This window comes from Rhinopithecus roxellana, chromosome 8 (genome assembly GCF_007565055.1).
Source record: "Rhinopithecus roxellana isolate Shanxi Qingling chromosome 8, ASM756505v1, whole genome shotgun sequence".
NCBI classification, from domain to species: Eukaryota; Metazoa; Chordata; class Mammalia; order Primates; family Cercopithecidae; genus Rhinopithecus; species Rhinopithecus roxellana.
In genome coordinates this window covers 40,894,555-40,910,922 of record NC_044556.1, presented here as the reverse complement: position 1 = coordinate 40,910,922, position 16,368 = coordinate 40,894,555, and the positions used below count along the sequence as shown (strand labels likewise).

The window sequence follows — 16,368 nt, the reverse complement described above, 5'->3', positions numbered from 1 at the left end:
TCATTGCCTGGAACTTCAAGTGCTTTCCTGCCTTGGCATCTGTACTTGCTCTTTGCTCTGCCAAGAATGGTCTTCCTCCATCTCTTCCCTGACCCTCTGTAAGGCCGCCTTGCTCCCCTGGTTATTTGTCGTGATAGACACCATTTATTCCTTCATAGCACGTATTGCAGTCTGCTGTTCTGTTGTCTGCTTGTTTACTTATTTGTGGTCAGTCTCCCCTACATAAAACCTCAAGTCCTTGAGGGCAGAATCTTGCCTGTCTTGTTCATCATTCTCTATTCTTTACTCATCACGGTGCCTGGCATACAGGAGACATTCAGTACATAGTTTTAGATAAATGGAGAATCCCAAGCAGTATCTCCCCTGAGTTTCAGACCTCTATCTCCAATAGTCTACTACTACAAATCTCCACTTGATGTCCCACAGAATCGTCACCGCAGCATGGGCACAGGATTTCTTTTCCACCTCTTTCCTTCCTGTGATCCCTGATTTGGTTGAAGGAATCACCACTATCCATTCTCTAGGCTAAAGATTTGAGAGTCCTCGTTGGCACATCCATCACTTTCACTTCCATTCAGCTGCCCACCCCTGTTGACTCCAGCCTCTCTAGCCTCTGACTCCTCCCTTCCATCCTTGCTGACACTGTCTGAATTCAGGCCCTGACTGTCTCTCACTGGGCTCTTGCACCTGCCTCCAAACTGGCCAAGCTTCAGTCTTGTGTCCTCCCTCCAGTCTACAGCTCAGATTTGATCCCCTTCTCCTGCTTAAAATGTTTATTTGGTTCAGGGTTGCTTCCAGAATTAATGCAGCTCCTTAGCACGGCGTGCAAGGCCATTCCTTCCCATCTCACCAGCCCCAAGTCAGGGCCGTGGGGATACAGTGCATGCACACCTGAGTGCCAGTGCAGACACACACATGGGCACGGAAGCTCTTCTGCACTGAGTACTGCCCCCTGCCTTCACCCCTGCCACCTTGTCTTCCCACTGCTGCTTCTCCTCACTAGAACATCCTTCTCCTCGTTTGATTAAATAGGAGCTTACTCTCAGCTGGTTTCCACAGAGAAAGGGCTCAGTAAGTGTCATATATGAATACAGATTTTTTTTTTTTTTTTTTTGAGATGAGTTTTGCTCTCATTACCCAGACTGGAATGCAGTGACGTGATCTCGGCTCACCGCAACCTCCACCTCTCAGGTTCAAGCGATTATCATGCCTCAGCCTCCCGAGTAGCCAGGATTACAGGCATGCACCACCACACCCGGCTAATTTTGTATTTTCAGTAGAGATGGGGTTTCTCCATGTTGGTCAGGCTGGTCTCAAACTCTTGACCTCAGGTGATCCGCCCGCCACGGTCTCCCAAAGTTCTGGGACTATAGGCGTGAGCCACTGCTCCTAGCCAAATACAGACTTTTAAGATGTATGCAAATACTTGACTTTTCTCCAGTCCCAAGCCATTAAGTTAAAAGCCTTTAAAGTCCTCAGTCCCAAGAATGAAGTACTTACACCTGGGACAGGAGTCTGACCATAGTTAATGTGAGTTTATTCACATGTTCATTATCCAAAAGGATAACGAATAGATAGATATTCCCCACAATTCAGCATATTTTCCACATAAATGTCAGTTTGAGTGAGAGGGTACATTATATGATGCACCTGAAAAGACTGAAAGATGATTGGCCACGGTGGGCTTCGGATCCCGTGGATTCACACCCTGCTGTCTTCCTTTAAGCTGTCTTTCTTTCATTATCTTGGCCGAGGGAAAGACTCCCCAATATGTTCTTTCTCAGGCTTCAGAGCAGAGAAACATGGCCCTGTTGGAGCCTACCCTTTGTAACCTCTGCCTTGGTCTCTGGAAATGAAGGGTTCTTTTCTGTCCCCATGGCCTCCTGAGCCATCTGAAAACTCTTCTCCTGTTGAGCTAAAGCAAGCAGACAGGGGTGCTTCCTTTTTGTGTTTTGTTACAAACCACGACCCACCAAGAGAGGCAGTTGGTTAGAGGCATCGTTAGTGGGGCTCAGATTGAGGACCAGTTAGTACTATTCAGAGAGAAGCTGGGTCTGCTACAGGTGCTTCCAGCACCCTGGCAACTGTGCCGCATGTGTTGGTTTGTGGGGGCTAAGGGAGCAAGAGGTGTTTGACAGTTTTGTTTTGTTTTGTTTGAGATGGAGTCTTGCTGTGTCACCCAGGCTGGAGTGCAGTGGCGCGCTTTTGGCTCACTGCAACCTCCATCTCCCGGGTTCAAGCAATTCTCCTGCCTCAGCCTCCAGAGTAGCTGGGACTACAGTGGCACACCGCCATGCCCAGCTAATTTTTGTATTTTTATTAGAGACGGGGTTTCGCCATATTGGCCAGGTCGGTCTCTAACTCCTGACCTTGTGATCCGCCTGCCTCACCCTCCCAAAGTTCTGGGATTACAGGCGTGAGCTGCTGCACCTGGCCTTTTTTTTTTTGAGATGGAGTCCCACTCTGTCACCCAGGCTGGAGTGCAGTGGTGCAATCTCTGCTCACTGCATCCTCCGCCTCCTGGGTTCAAGTGATTCTCCTGCCTCAGCCTCCTGATTAGCTGGGATTACAGGCACCCGCCACCACGCCCAACTAATTTTGGTATTTTTAGTAGAGACCGGGTTTCACCATGTTAGCCAGGCTGGTCTCAAACTCCTGACCTCAGATGATCCACCCGCCTCAGCCTCCCAAAGTGCTGGGATTATAGGCGTGAGCCACCGTGTCTGGAGACAGTTCTTGAGTTCTTAGATGCCATACTTAGAGATGTCCTTGTGGTCCAGTCTTCTGACCTAGGATATGCCGCACAGGGTAAGATGCATAAAGTGACTTAAAGTCTACATCTGGCAGTGACCAAGAAAAGAGGGAGAAAGCGAATTGCATTTGTAATGAACTCAGAGTTTTAAACTAGTGCCAAAGACTGTTGGTGTTCATAGGAAATAGTTCGTCACAGGAAAAAGAGTGGTTTAATATATAAACTGTTCTGACTGTAAATGCCCTGGAAATATCTCACCCTCTTTGAATGTGCAGGTGATGCCTGCTACTGGTGGTGATTTGTTTCTGAAGGGTGGGCATGAGTCATCAAACTGTGGTGTGTGGCTCCAGGGCTGGCATGCTCATACTTTCCCTCCGTATGTTTCCAGACCATCCACCTCTTTCTGTCCCCACTGTTTCTGCCTTGCTCTGGGCTGCCATTGTCTCAGCTGTGCTTCCTGAATCCACCCTCACACAGCAGCTGAGTGCGCATCCTAAGGTGTAGATCTGTTCATATCACATCTCTGCTTCAGTCCCTTTTCTAGCTCCTCTGGTCATGATACATCCACACTCCAGACTCTTTGGCCCTGCGTGGAAGCCAACACGGCCAGATGGCCTGGCTTGCGTCCTAACTGGCTCCATCATATGCTGGTTGTGTGACCCTGGGCAAGCTTCTCTCTGCCTCAACTTCCTCATCTGAAAAATGAGGGTGATGATAATAGAATCCCCCCTCATAAGGTCATTCATAGTAAGGATTCAATGAGTTATGTAGAGTGCATAGACCAGGGCCTGGCAGTAATAGGTTCTCAGTTTCCTGTTATTACTGCATCTTCACACACATGCAGATAGGTGCTCATGCACACACACACACCCCCCACCCTTCAGCTACACTCCCTGAGCTTACTCCATGCTGCTCTTCTCCTATCCTGTGGCCAGCTCCTGCTTCTCTCTCTGACATTGCTTCCTCTAGGGAGCCTTTCCTGAGCCCCTGCTAAGACCCCATGCTCTTTCATGCTCATTTTCCTGAAGGCTGATCAGCAATCCCTTTGACAGCAGGAATTGTACTGTCTCGTCTTTGGGTTTGTACCACCAAGCTTGGCCTGGTATCTGGTCGGTGCTCAGTAAGTGTCTATTAAATGAATACAGTTATCCTGCTGGTATTTTTTATCTTCATGCTAATATCAAACCACAAAGTTTTTTCCATCTTTCTCAGGAAAAGTATCCCAATTTCAGATTTTTGAAGTTTTCCAGCAGTTTTCAAAGGAAGAAGCTAAACAATGAAAGGTTAAGTTAGTCCAAGAGACCAAATAACCTAAAGATATAATTAGGATTGATTTTAAGTATTTTTAATTGACACATTGTAATTGTACATATTTATAGGGTACATATCTATGTTATGTAATGATCCAATCAGGGTAATTAGCATGTAATCTCATGGATTTATCATTTCTTGTGGTGAGACCCTTCAAAAGCCTCTCTTCTATTTGGTAATATGTAATATTTTACTGTTAACCGTAGTCACTCTACTGTACAACACCAGAACCTATTCCTCCTATCTAATTGTAACTTTGTACCTGTCAGAAGACTAATTTTTAAAGGATAACCTTTTAATACAACCATTCATCTTGAATCACTGGCCTGGAGACTTTCCTTTTACTTCATTAAGAAACATTTATCCCTTTCTTCTTTCCTCCTCTCCCTTTCTCAGTCCTGGGGCTTCCCAGTGTACACAGGACCAGAAAGTGGAGAGAGAAAAAGACTGAATGGATAATTTTTTTTTTTTTCCTTTTTGAGTCAAAGTCTTGCTCTGTCGCCCAGGCTGGAGTGCAGTGGTGCGATCTTGGCTCACTGCAACCTCCACCTCCTAGGTTAAAGCGATTCTCCTGCCTCAGCCTCCTGAGTAGCTGGGATTACAGGCGCCTGCCACTGCTCCTTGCTAATTTTTGTATTTTTAGTAGGGATGGGGTTTTGCCATGTTGGCCAGGCTGGTCTCGAACTCCTGATCTCAGGTGATCTGCCCAACTCAGCCTCCCAAAGTACTGAGATTACAGGCATGAGCTACCACGCCCAGATGAGAAACATTTCTTAATGAAATGGACAGCTGTATAGTGAATAGGGGATGAAGAGCAAGAATTTCTGTCACTCCAGTCCTCAGCTTTTTTTTTTTTTTCTTTTGAGATAGTCTTGTTCTGTCCCCCTGGCTGGAGTGCAGTGGCGCGATCTCGGCTCACTGCAAGCTCCACCTCCCGGGTTCCCGCCATTCTCCTGCCTCAGCCTCTCCAGCAGCTGGGACTACAGGCGCCGCCACCGCGCCTGGCTAATTTTTTGTACTTTTAGTAGAGACGGGGTTTCACCGTGGTCTCGATCTCCTGACCTTGTGATCCGCCCGCCTCGGCCTCCCAAAGTGTTGGGATTACAGGTGTGAGCCACCGCGCCTGGCCTTTTAATTTTTTAAATTTCAGTCGTTTTTTGGGGAACAAGTGGTGTTTGGTTACATGGATAAGTTCTTTAGTGGTGATTTCTGAGATTTTGATGCACCCATCATCCGAGCAGTGTACACTGTACCCAATGTGTAGTCTTTTATCCCTCACCCCCACCCTCGACCCGAGTCTGCAAAGTCCATTGTACCATTCTGCCTTTGCGTCCCCAGCTTCTATTTGTTTTGTTCTCAGCCTTCCCTGCTCTCCACTCCTTCATTGGGACGGAAGTGCTGGTCCCCACCTGCCCTCTGGTGGACAACCTGTGAAACAGGCCTTCAGTTGGGCGGTTACCACAGGGAAAGAAGGCAAGTCCTGGCTCCTTTTTTGGCTCTCTTAGCACTGTGTACACCGTGATACTGTGTTACCCTCTTTTGTCTTTCCATGCTGTCCTGCACAATTTATCTGCATATGTAAACCAACAGATTGGCAAATGACCAGAGCCTGATTCTGTGCTTAAATATTCTGAAGTCAAATTTATTTAAATATTTTTTAAATAAATATTTTAAATATTTATTTGTTATTTTTTTAAGGTGAGGTCTCACTCTGTCGCCCAGGCTGGAGTGCAGCAGCATGATCTCTGCTCACTGCAATCTCCACCTCCCGAGTTCAAGCGATTCTTCTGCCTCAGCATGCCAAGTAGCTGAGATTATAGGCATGTACCACCACACCTGGTTAATTTTTGTATTTTTAGTAGAGATGGGGTTTCACCATGTTGGCCAGGCTGGTCTCGAGCTCCTGACCTCAAGTGATCCCCCCCACTTCGGCCTCCCAAAGCACTGGGATCACAGGCGTGAGCCACTGTGCCCAGCTAATTTTTTTATTTTTATTTAAAAATTTTTTTTGTGGAGACAGGGTCTCATCATGTTGCCCAGGCTGATGTCAAACTCCTCGGCACAAGTGATCCTCCTGCCTTGGCCTCCCGAGAAAAAATAACAGGTTAAAATCAGTTAATATCATCATCTCAGTTTTGAAACTCAGTAAATGTGGTTTTTAAAAGTTACTTTCATTTCTGATAAATTTAGCCTTTTTGGGGCCACAATTTGGCCTTTTCTGTCTGGTGGGGACAAATCCTAACAGCTGGTTCTTACTCCTGCTGGGTTGGTTTCTGCACATGCAATTGCACACAAGCCTCATTCACTAGCACCTCTCTTCCACCGGGGAGGAGACTTTCCATCTCTGGGAAGCCAAGTTACTGACTTCGGTACTTCTGAAGGGCAGTGAGGACTGTTATTTTGAGATTAGTAAGAATAATTGTAGCTAACATGAAGCATTTCAATGTGCTGGGCACCATACTGAGGACTTTGTATATTTTACCTCACTTAATCTGCACAGTAATTTTGTGAGACCTAGATAGTTATTATCCCCATTTGACAGAGGAGGAAACTGAGGCTTATAGAGGTAAAGAAGTTGTCCGAGGTCACCAGCTGATGAGTGGTAGAGATAGGATTTGAACCCAGGGAAAATGACAGGCAGTCTGTCCAGAGAACCAATAAAGTTACCCAGTATGCACTGGGTAGCTAGGTGACCTCTTACGTACTCTTGGATGCCAGGGCCAAGAGACCATCCCATCAGGGGGTGAAGAGGGGCCTTGACAGAGAGGTTGCAAAGGAGGCTCCTGAGGGAGGACTCCTCTTCCCAAGCTTTTCAGGTCCTGGGATCCTGGGGTCCAGGGTGGGCAGCCCAGGCCTTACCTTAGTCCCAGTCACCCAGTCTACAGAGTGTCTTACATGCTGCTGTGCATCTAACATGGTTGTGGGCACCCTGGAGATCCCAGCAGCATTGCAGAAGGCATCCCTGTCCACAAGGATATTATCATTTGTAAGAAGATAAAATTTGACACTTGGGGCAAATAGACAAGAATTTAAAAAATTTTTTTGGCCAGGCTCAATGGCTTACGCCTGTAATCCCAGCACTTTGGGAAGCCGAGGTGGGTGGATCACCTGAGATTGGGAGTTCAAGACCAGCCTGGGCAACATGGTGAAACCCTGTCTTTACTAAAAATACAAAAATTAGCTGGGTGTGGTGGTAGGCACCTGTAATCCCAGCTACTTGGAAGGCTGAGCCACGAGAATTGCTTGAACCTGGGAGGCAGAGGTTGCAGTGAGCCGAAATTTAAAACTTCTTTTAAATTTATTTTATTTTATTTTATTTTACTTTTCTTTGTTTTACTCTATTCTATTCTATTCTATTCTATTTATTTTGACAGTCTTGCTCTGTTGCCCAGGCTGGAGTGCAGTGGCACGATTTTGGCTCAGTCTCCTGAGTAGCTGGGATTACAGGTGCCTACTACCATGCCTGGCTCATTTTTTTGTATTTTTAGTAGAGATGGGGTTTCTCTATGTTGGTTAGGCTGGTCTCGAACTCCCGACCTCAGGTGATCCCCCTGCCTCAGCCTCCCAAAGTGCTGGAATAACAGGCATGAGCCACTGTGCCCGGCGTTAAATATTTTTTATTGAGACAGGGTCTTGCTATGTTGCCCAGGCTGGTCTCCAACTCCTGGGCTCAAGTGATCCTCCTGCCTCAGCCTCACAAAATGCTGGGATTACAGGCATGAGCCACTGCACCTGACCATGTTTTTTTTTCTTTTGTTTGAAACGGAGTTTCGCTCTTGTTGCCCAGACTAGGGTGCAATGGCATGATCTCAGCTCACTGCAACCTCTGCCTCCCGGGTGCAAGTGATTCTCCTGTCTCAGCCTCCTAAGTAGCTGGGATTACAGACATGCGCTACCACGCCCAGCTAATTTTGTATTTTTAGTAAAGATAGGGTTTCATCATATTGGTCAGGCTGGTCTCGAACTCCTGACCTCAGGTGATCTGCTCACCTCTGCCTCCCAAAATGCTGGGATTACAGGCGTGAGCCACCGCACCCAGCAAAATTTTTTTTTTTTTTAATGTGTCACTTTCCTGCTTCTCTCTGAGTATATTTTTCAGAAAATCCACAAGGGCATTCAAAACGTTCCGAATTCTGCATTGGCTCTCAAGAAAAACATCACCTTCTTCCTGTACTCACTGACATTGGCACCAATCTGGCTGCCTTTCTCCTTGGTTAAGCCACATTGTCCTGTTAGCGTATATTTCATCTTGCATCTGTGTATGAGTGTGTGTGTTTCTGTGGTCCTTCATTTTCACTGAATTATCATACCATAAAGGAGAACTCAGAACAGGTCACAGGCAGCACTGGTGGTCAGTTTGCTTAACCCCTGCCCTGGGCCCTATCCGCTGTCAGCTGCCTGAGCTGAAGAGAGATGCGTCCAGCTCAGATCCTCCGCCTGCTAAGTAGGTTGGGTGGAGGAACAGGATCTCCCATGTCTAAGCCAAACCTGTTTTAAGCCACAATTACCCAGTTTCAGTTCCAGCCCTGCTTGGTCAGGCATCATGTGTTCCTCCGCGTTCCTTCTGGTAGCCACAGACTGCGTGGCTAGTCAGGCCAGCAGCAAGACAAGATGTCTGGGAGTCTGCTGAGGGTTAAAGGAATGCCCATCATCTATTCTGTGTACAGTATTGTTTTTGTTTTTGTTTTGTTTTTTGAGACGGAGTCTTGCTCTGTCGCCCAGGCTGGAGTGCACTGGCATGATCTCGGCTCACTGCAACCTCCGCCTCCCAGGTTCAAGTGATTCTTCTGCCTCAGCCTCCCGAGTAGCTGGGATTACAGGCATGTGCCACCACGCCCAGCTAATTTTTTGTATTTTTAGTAGAGATGGGGTTTCACCGTGTTAGCCAGGATGGTCTCCCTCTCCTGACCTCATGATCCGCCTGCCTTGGCCTCCCAAAGTGCTGGGATTACAGGCGTGAGCCACCGTGCCCGGCCTACGGTATTGTTTTTTAGGTACCTAAGCTTAGCTTCCAAAGTGTACTCACATGGAATGTGTACCACTGAAAAGGTGAGAGACTGCCACTCTAACCCAGAAGTGTACTGGTAGTTGCTTACAACCAGCTCTCTGAAAAGAGAGCCCCTGTTTGCAGTGTTTGCTGGTTTCCAAGGTGTAGATACTCCTAAGCTACCAACATGGCATCACTATACACAGAGTTGAGAAGAACTGGGCAGCAGCATACCTTGATCCAGTATTTCCACGGACAGAAGCAATATATACGAATTACCTCAAGAGCAGAGTAAAAGGTGGTAGAATGATTAGGAAGTGGTATGTTTGGAGTCTTTAGGACCTTTGTTTTGTTTTGTTTTGTTTTGTTTTGTGTTTTGAGACGGAGTGTCGCTCTTGTTGCCCAGGCTGCAGTGCAATGGCGTGATCTCGGCTCACCGCAACCTCTGCCTCCCGGGTTTAAGCAATTCTCCTGCCTAAGCCTCCCGAGTAGCTGGGATTACAGGCGTGCATCACCACACCCGGCTAATTTTTTGTATTTTTTAGTAGAGACAGGGTTTCTCCATGTTGGTCAGGCTGATCTCAAACTCCCAACCTCAGGTGATCCACCGGTCTCTGCCTCCCAAAGTGCTGGGATTACAGGCATGAGCCACTGCGCCTAGGACCTTTGTTTTTAAAGTTAATTTATTGTTAGTTAATGTAATTTAATTCTTAATAATGTGTTTAACACTTGGCCCAGAGTTCCTGAAAATTTGGCAGTTCTCTTTTGCAGGCCACTGTGAGCTGGCTCCAGTACACCACTGCTTGTAGTCTTCACCTGTTTCCAAAAGCATTGTTTGGGGGCGGGTTTGGTGAGGAGGCTTGAAGAGCTATGAGAAAGGGAGGACCCAGCAGTGACTCCCTGGCTGGGGGTGGGGCTTTGCATTGGGCATCAGGGCCCTAATGCCCTGTTTACCCAGTGACCTGCCAGCCTGATCCTCACAGCGGAGGAGCATCCTGACCTATAGTACAGCATCAGTGTGAGCTTTTGTGTATTTGAAGATCTTCCTTGGCTCAGGCGCTTTCTGCAAGTCACTCAAACACTGCTTCATCCAACCACACCCGCTCCCAATTTAAAGAAGGTCCTTATAATACACTGTTAGCCCTATAACTCTGGCCTTTTTCTTTTAAACCACTCTCCACAAGAGATGATTATCACTTGCATGTGAGTTTCCGCATTTCTGCCATCTCTCCTTCTCTACTGGAAGCTCTGGGAGGGCCGTGTCAGTCTTATCCACCCTGAATACCCAGTTCCTGGTGGGCGATCAGCATATAGCAGACACTCAGTGAATATTTGTTGAAGGGGAAGGGCCTGAGACAGTGGACAGAGAGACACAGGCAAGGGAGAGGGAGGAAACAAGGGGGAGGGAGAAAAACAGCCAAAAGAGTTCATTTAACTTGAGTTTCTCTGTCCAAGAGGAATAAGCCATTGGGAATATACTGGATACCGTTTGATACTTCCAGCTGCAAAGGATTGAGCAGTGAGGCGCTCTCAGCTGCTAGTGGCAGAGACCTGATTTAAAATCAGGCTTGGCTGGGCATGGTGGCTCACCCCCTAGACTCCCAGCACTTTGGGGGGCTGAGGCAGGAGGATTACTTGAGCCCAGCAGTTTTTTGAGACCAGTCTGGGCAACACAGTGAGACCCCGACTCTACAAAAATATAAAAATAAAAGAATTAGCTGGTCATGATGGTGTGCACCTGTAGTCCTAGCTACTCAGGATGCTGAGGCAAGAGGATCCCTTGAGCCCAGGAGTTGGAGTTGGAGGTTGCAGTGAGCTCGGATTATGTCACTGCACTCCAGCCTGGGTGATGGAATGAGATCCTGTGTCAAAAAGAAAAGTAGAAAATCAGGCTTCGGGCTGGGCACTGGCTCACACCTGTAATCTTAGCACTTTGGGAGGCCGAGGCAGGTGGATCACCTGAGGTCAGGAGTTCGAGACCAGCCTGGCCAACATGGCAAAACCCTGTCTCTACTCAAAATACGAAAATTAGCCAGGCGTGGTGGCGGGCACCTGTAATCCCAGCTACTTGGGAGGCTGAGGCCGGAGAATCGCTTGAACCTAGGAGGCGGAATTTGCAATGAGCCAACATCACGCCACTGCACTCCAGCCTGGGCTACAGAGCGAGACTGCCTCAAGAAAAAAAAAAGGAAAGAAAATCAGGCTTCAACAATAAGAGAAATACATTACCTCGTGTAACAAGAAGCCCCAAAGTAGAGTGGCTGCAGGTTGGTATAAACTCTGCCCTCAGGCCAGGGCCCCTATGGTTGCCAAAGAGCATCACCTGGGTATAGTAATGTCCTGCAGAGAGAGCATCAGTTGCTTTCTATGTGGCTCTTTTTAGGAGGAAGCCAGTCTTTCCCAGATGTCACATGCCCTATCCTAATCCAAGTCCTTCAGGGCACTGGAATGACCAGAGGCTCTCAAAGTGTGGTTCCCCAGACCAGCACCATCAGCCTCACCTGAGAGCTTGTTAGAAACTGTGGAAGGACTGGGGAGTAATCTTTAAGGGATAAACACTTAAACTCACCTGGGGCTCTCCTAAGAGGGAGTGGGGATGCTGATGGGGCACTGATGGGGCACTGATGGGGTTGAACCATCCTCAATGACTCATGCTTAGATGAGAGATCTGCATCCACTGCCTTTAACCAGGGCCATGAAGTGGACAGAGCTCAGAGTCCTATAATGCGAAGTGGAGGTGCCCAGGCAGGCTGATGGCCAGCTACGTGCTTGGCCCTCCCCACCTTTGCTTCTCTCCTTCCCGCCAGCTACCAGAGATTCACTGACTGCTATAAGCGCTTCTACCAGTTGCAGCCTGAGATCACACAGCGAATCTATGACAAGTTTATAGCTCAGTTGCAGACTTCTATCCGGGTGAGTGGCAGGAAGCCCGGCAGGTGCTGTTGACTTGGGTTCTGTCTCCAGATTGTCAGTCCGCTGAGGGCAGTGTCCCCACCCTCTACCCCTCTGTCTCCTCAGCCCCCTAGAGCTGTCCTGGGTGCCCGGCAGGCTGCAGCATCCATCATCCCTCCCTTCCAAATGATGCAGGTATCTTAGATGCAGCCTTTGCTCACTGTCCTGTAATGTTTTATGTTGCCTGCCCTCTAGACCATGCAACTCAGCAAGGGCTGATGGGGTCTTTTTTTTTTTTCAGTCAGGATCTTGCTCTGTCACCCAGACTTGAGTATAGTGGCATAATCACAGCTCCCTGCAGCCTCAAACTCTGGGCTCAAGTGATCCTCCCACCTTGGCTTCCCAAAGTGCTGGGATTACATGAACTACCAGCCTACAGACTCTTTTTAAATATTTCCCACTTTAGGCCGGTGTAGTGGCCTAAAATTTTAATTTTTTTCTTTCTTTTTGAGACGGGGTCTAGCTCTGTCACTCAGGCTGGAGTGCAGTGATGTGATCTCGGCTCACTGCAGCCTCTGCCTCCCAGGCTCAAGCAATCCTCCTATTTCAGATTTCAGAGTCACTGGGACTGCAGATGTGCACCACCACACCTAGCTAAAAAGATTTTTTAAATAAAAATAAAACATTTTTTCCACTTTATATTTTATTTCCTTAATTATTTTTGTTTGTTTTTTTGAGGCAGAGCCTCACTCTGTTGCCCAGGCTATAGTACAGTGGCGCTATCTCAGTTCACTACAACTTCCGCCTCCTGGGTTCAAGTGATTCTTGTGCCTTAGCCTCCCGAGGAGCTGGGATGACAGGCGAGTGCCAACATGCCCAGCTAATTTTTTTTTTTTTCTTTTTTTTTTTTTTGTAGAGACAGGGTTTCACCATGTTAGCCAGGCTGGTCTCGAACTCCTGGCCTCAAGTGATCCACCCACCTCGGCCTCCCAAAGTGCTGGGATTACAGGCGTGAGCCACGGCACCCAGCCTGTTTTCTTAATTTCAAGCCACATGTAGAAAAGTTGGAATGTTAGGGAAAGCATAAAGACCTAGAACAGAAATTAGCCAAAATCTTACCAAGTGCTGTTAGCAATTTAGCATATTTTTGCCATGAGCTCGTCTCGTGTCATTACAGCTCTTTCCTCCTTTCTCTTCAGGAGGAAATCTCTGACATCAAAGAGGAGGGGAACCTGGAAGCCGTCTTGAATGCCTTGGATAAAATTGTGGAAGAAGGCAAAGACCGCAAAGAGCCGGCCTGGTAAGAGTGGGGAGGGGAGGTGAGAAGGCACAGGAAAGAGACAGCAATTAAGCTTTTTTTTTTTTTTCTAGAGTCAGGGTCTCACTATGTTGGCCAGGCTGGTCACAAACTCCTGGCCTTAAGCTGTCCTCCCGCCGGGACCTCCCAAAGTGCTAGGATTACAAGCTTGAGCCACAACACCTGGCCAATTCAGCTTCTTGAAGGAGACTTTAAAACTGACCCAAGCAGGGAGTGGTGACTCATGCCTATAATCCCAGTTATTCAGGGGGCTGAGGTGGGAGGATCACTTGAGACCAGGAGTTCAAGAGTTCAGAAACAGCCTGGGCAATATAGTGAGACCCTGTCTCCAAAAAGACTTTTAAAAGGCTGACCCCATGTCCACCATATCCATGAGATTCTGGGCTTGTTGCCTCTGAGAGGGAACCTTTTGACAGGGACAAGTAGAGCAGACAGACACCAAACAGTAACCGAAAGGTGTTGTATCGCACAGTTCCCTTCAGGGGAGGAGAGCCCCAGGTAAGCCATGTTGTTCAGGGGATTAGGGAGGGAAGTAGTTTGAGGCCAGACCGAAGAAGCGTTCCTGAGAGAGCTCATTTTAGGGCCTGTTGGGCCTGTGGGAGAAAGGGAGGTTGGGGGAGTAGGAGGCAGAATCGTGAGGTTTGGAATCACCATGTATATCTTACAGGTGTAGATGAGGCTGGTGGGGCAACTGGTTTTTATACATTTGTTCATTCAGCAGGTTAGGGAGCACCTACTATATGCTTGATACTATTTTATTTTATTTTTTTGAGACGGAATCTTGCTGTGTCACCCAGGTTGGAGTAAAGTGGTGTGATCTTGTCTCACTGCAACCTCCGTCTCCTGAGTTCAGGCAATTCTCCTGCTTCAGCCTCCTGAGTAGCTGGGATTACGGGTGCTCACCACCACGCCTGGCTAATTTTTGTATTTTTAGTAGAGATGGGGTTTCACCATGTTGGCCAGGCTGATCTTGAACTCCTGATCTCAGGTGATCCTCCTGCCTCAGCCTCCCAAAGAGCTGGGATTAAAGATGTGAACCACTGCGCCCGGCTTTGATACTGTTTTAGATGCCAGAAATTTAGCAGTGAACAAGACAGACCAAATATCTGCTCTCCTGGAGCTGACGTTTCAGCAGCAGCTGGCTACCTGGTACACCAAGTATAAGGTGGAGAAGTGGGGCCTGGGATGAGCAGTGGAGAGCAGGGGCCAACAAGACCCCAGCAGCTGAGCCCCTGCCTCCTGCAACCCTCCCTCCCTTAGTAGAATCCTAGGCCAGAGGGAGTAGAAATCTTTTTGGTAATTTCCAACTTTTAAAAATGCTCTGTGACCTTAATACTTAAGAGAATTAAGTTTCACAACTGAAAAAGAATTTTATTTTATTTTATTTTTTTGAGATGGAGTCTCACTTTGTTGCCTAGGCCAGGCTAGAGTACAGCAGTGCCATCTCAGCTCACTGCAACCTTAGTAGCCTCCCAGGTCCAAGCAATTCTCCTGCCTCAGCCTCCTGAGTAGCTGGGATTACAGGCACCCACCACCACGCCTGGCTAATTTTTCGTAGAGACAGGGTTTCACCATGTTGGCCAGGCTGGTCCCAAACACCCCACCTCAGGTGATCCACCTGCCTTGGCCTCCCAAAGTGCTGGGATTACAGGCATGAGCCACTGCGCCTGGCCATTGAAAAAAATTTTTTTTTTTTTTTTTTTTTTTGGGAAAGAGTCTTGCTTGTCGTCCAGGCTGGAGTGCAGCACGATCTCGGCTCACTGCAAGCTCCACCTCCTGGGTTCACACCATTCTCCTGCCTCAGCCTCCCAAGTAGCTGGAACTACAGGGACCCGCCACCACACCCAGCTAATTTTTTGTATTTCTAGTAGAGACGGGTTTTCACTATGTTAGCCAGGATAGTCTCGATCTCCTGACCTCGTGATCCTTCTACCTTGGCCTCCCAAAGTGCTGGGATTATGGGCGTGAGCCACCGCGCCCGGCCTGAAAAAGAATTTTTAAAGAACTCACAGTGCCTTCCACCTCTTGTGTAATCTTGCCTCCTCAGACTTGACTTTCCTTATCTTCCCAGAGCAGCCAACACTTATGGGGGTCTCCCACAGTCTGGGCCCTCCGTCAGGAGCCACCCCCAACCTCTCCAACTCACAGTCTGATGGACTGGATGCGCCAGCCAGGCAGTGGTCACAAGGACAGAGGCAGGGGCTAGAAAGTGACCCTGAAGTGTTCTGGATGGGGGAGTATATGTGGAGGAGAGGAGGGGAATGTGGGGTATGGTTGGGAAGGCTAAGATAGGGGCTGAAGTGAGAAGGGGGAGAGGTGGACCCCTAAACATTGAAACCCAGGGACAGGAAGTGAGCATTCCTATGAGGAACAGGTCTTGGGAGGTGAGAGACCATGGGAGAGACCTGGGAAGCCAGCCCAACTTGGGACAAGGTGGGCGTGTCACCGAGTGGGCTTGGAAACTGAACCCTCTTCCACAAGGGCCTTCTGTCTCCCTCATTCCTTGTGCCCCATGTGGCCCTCCAGGCGCCCCAGCGGGATCCCAGAGAAGGATCTGCACAGCGTCATGGCACCCTACTTCCTGCAGCAACGGGACACCCTGTGGCGCCATGTGCAGAAACAGGAGGCTGAGAACCAGCAGCTGGCAGATGCCGTCCTGGCAGGGCGGAGGCAGGTGGAGGAGCTGCAGCTACAGGTCCAGGCCCGGCAGCAGGCCTGGCAGGTCAGTGTTCCAGCCTGCCTCTTCCTCTTCCATCTCTGATGGGCCCTCTGAGATCCGCAAATTGGTGGCTTCCTCCATTCCAACACAAGGGACCCCCACAGGGAGTAGGAGAGCTTGCCCCCTGGGGAACAGCCATGCATTGCCTCTCCTTGGGCTTGTGCAGAAGTCTCTGCCAGCCTCAGCAGACAGCCTCCCCCAGATCCTCCACCAGGCACAGGCATGTGTTCCCCTGATGGAGCAGGTGAGGACAAAGGCCCAGAGAGGGCAGGTGCCTCACCCAAGATAGCAGCACCTCCACAACAGATTTGGAGTTAAAACCTGGTGGTGGTTCTACTGCTCCATGTGACCACTGCCCAACATAGACACATATATTCTAAACTGGGTAT

At 48.5% G+C, this 16,368-nt stretch overlaps 1 protein-coding gene across 3 annotated transcripts in view; it reads left to right on the top strand.

The window, feature by feature from the left end:
• The window catches only part of LOC104664917 (polyamine-modulated factor 1), a 32,067-nt gene that overhangs the window by 7,845 nt on the left and 7,854 nt on the right, over positions 1-16,368 (top strand). For 2 of the 3 annotated variants that reach the window (XM_030935607.1, XM_010366601.2), the window contains exons 2-4: positions 11,858-11,963; positions 13,142-13,242; positions 15,787-15,982. In XM_030935607.1, coding sequence (XP_030791467.1) covers positions 11,858-11,963; positions 13,142-13,242; positions 15,787-15,982 — 403 coding nt within the window. The remainder of the gene's footprint in view (positions 1-11,857; positions 11,964-13,141; positions 13,243-15,786; positions 15,983-16,368) is intronic. The other variant, XM_010366602.2, reaches the window with a different exon arrangement.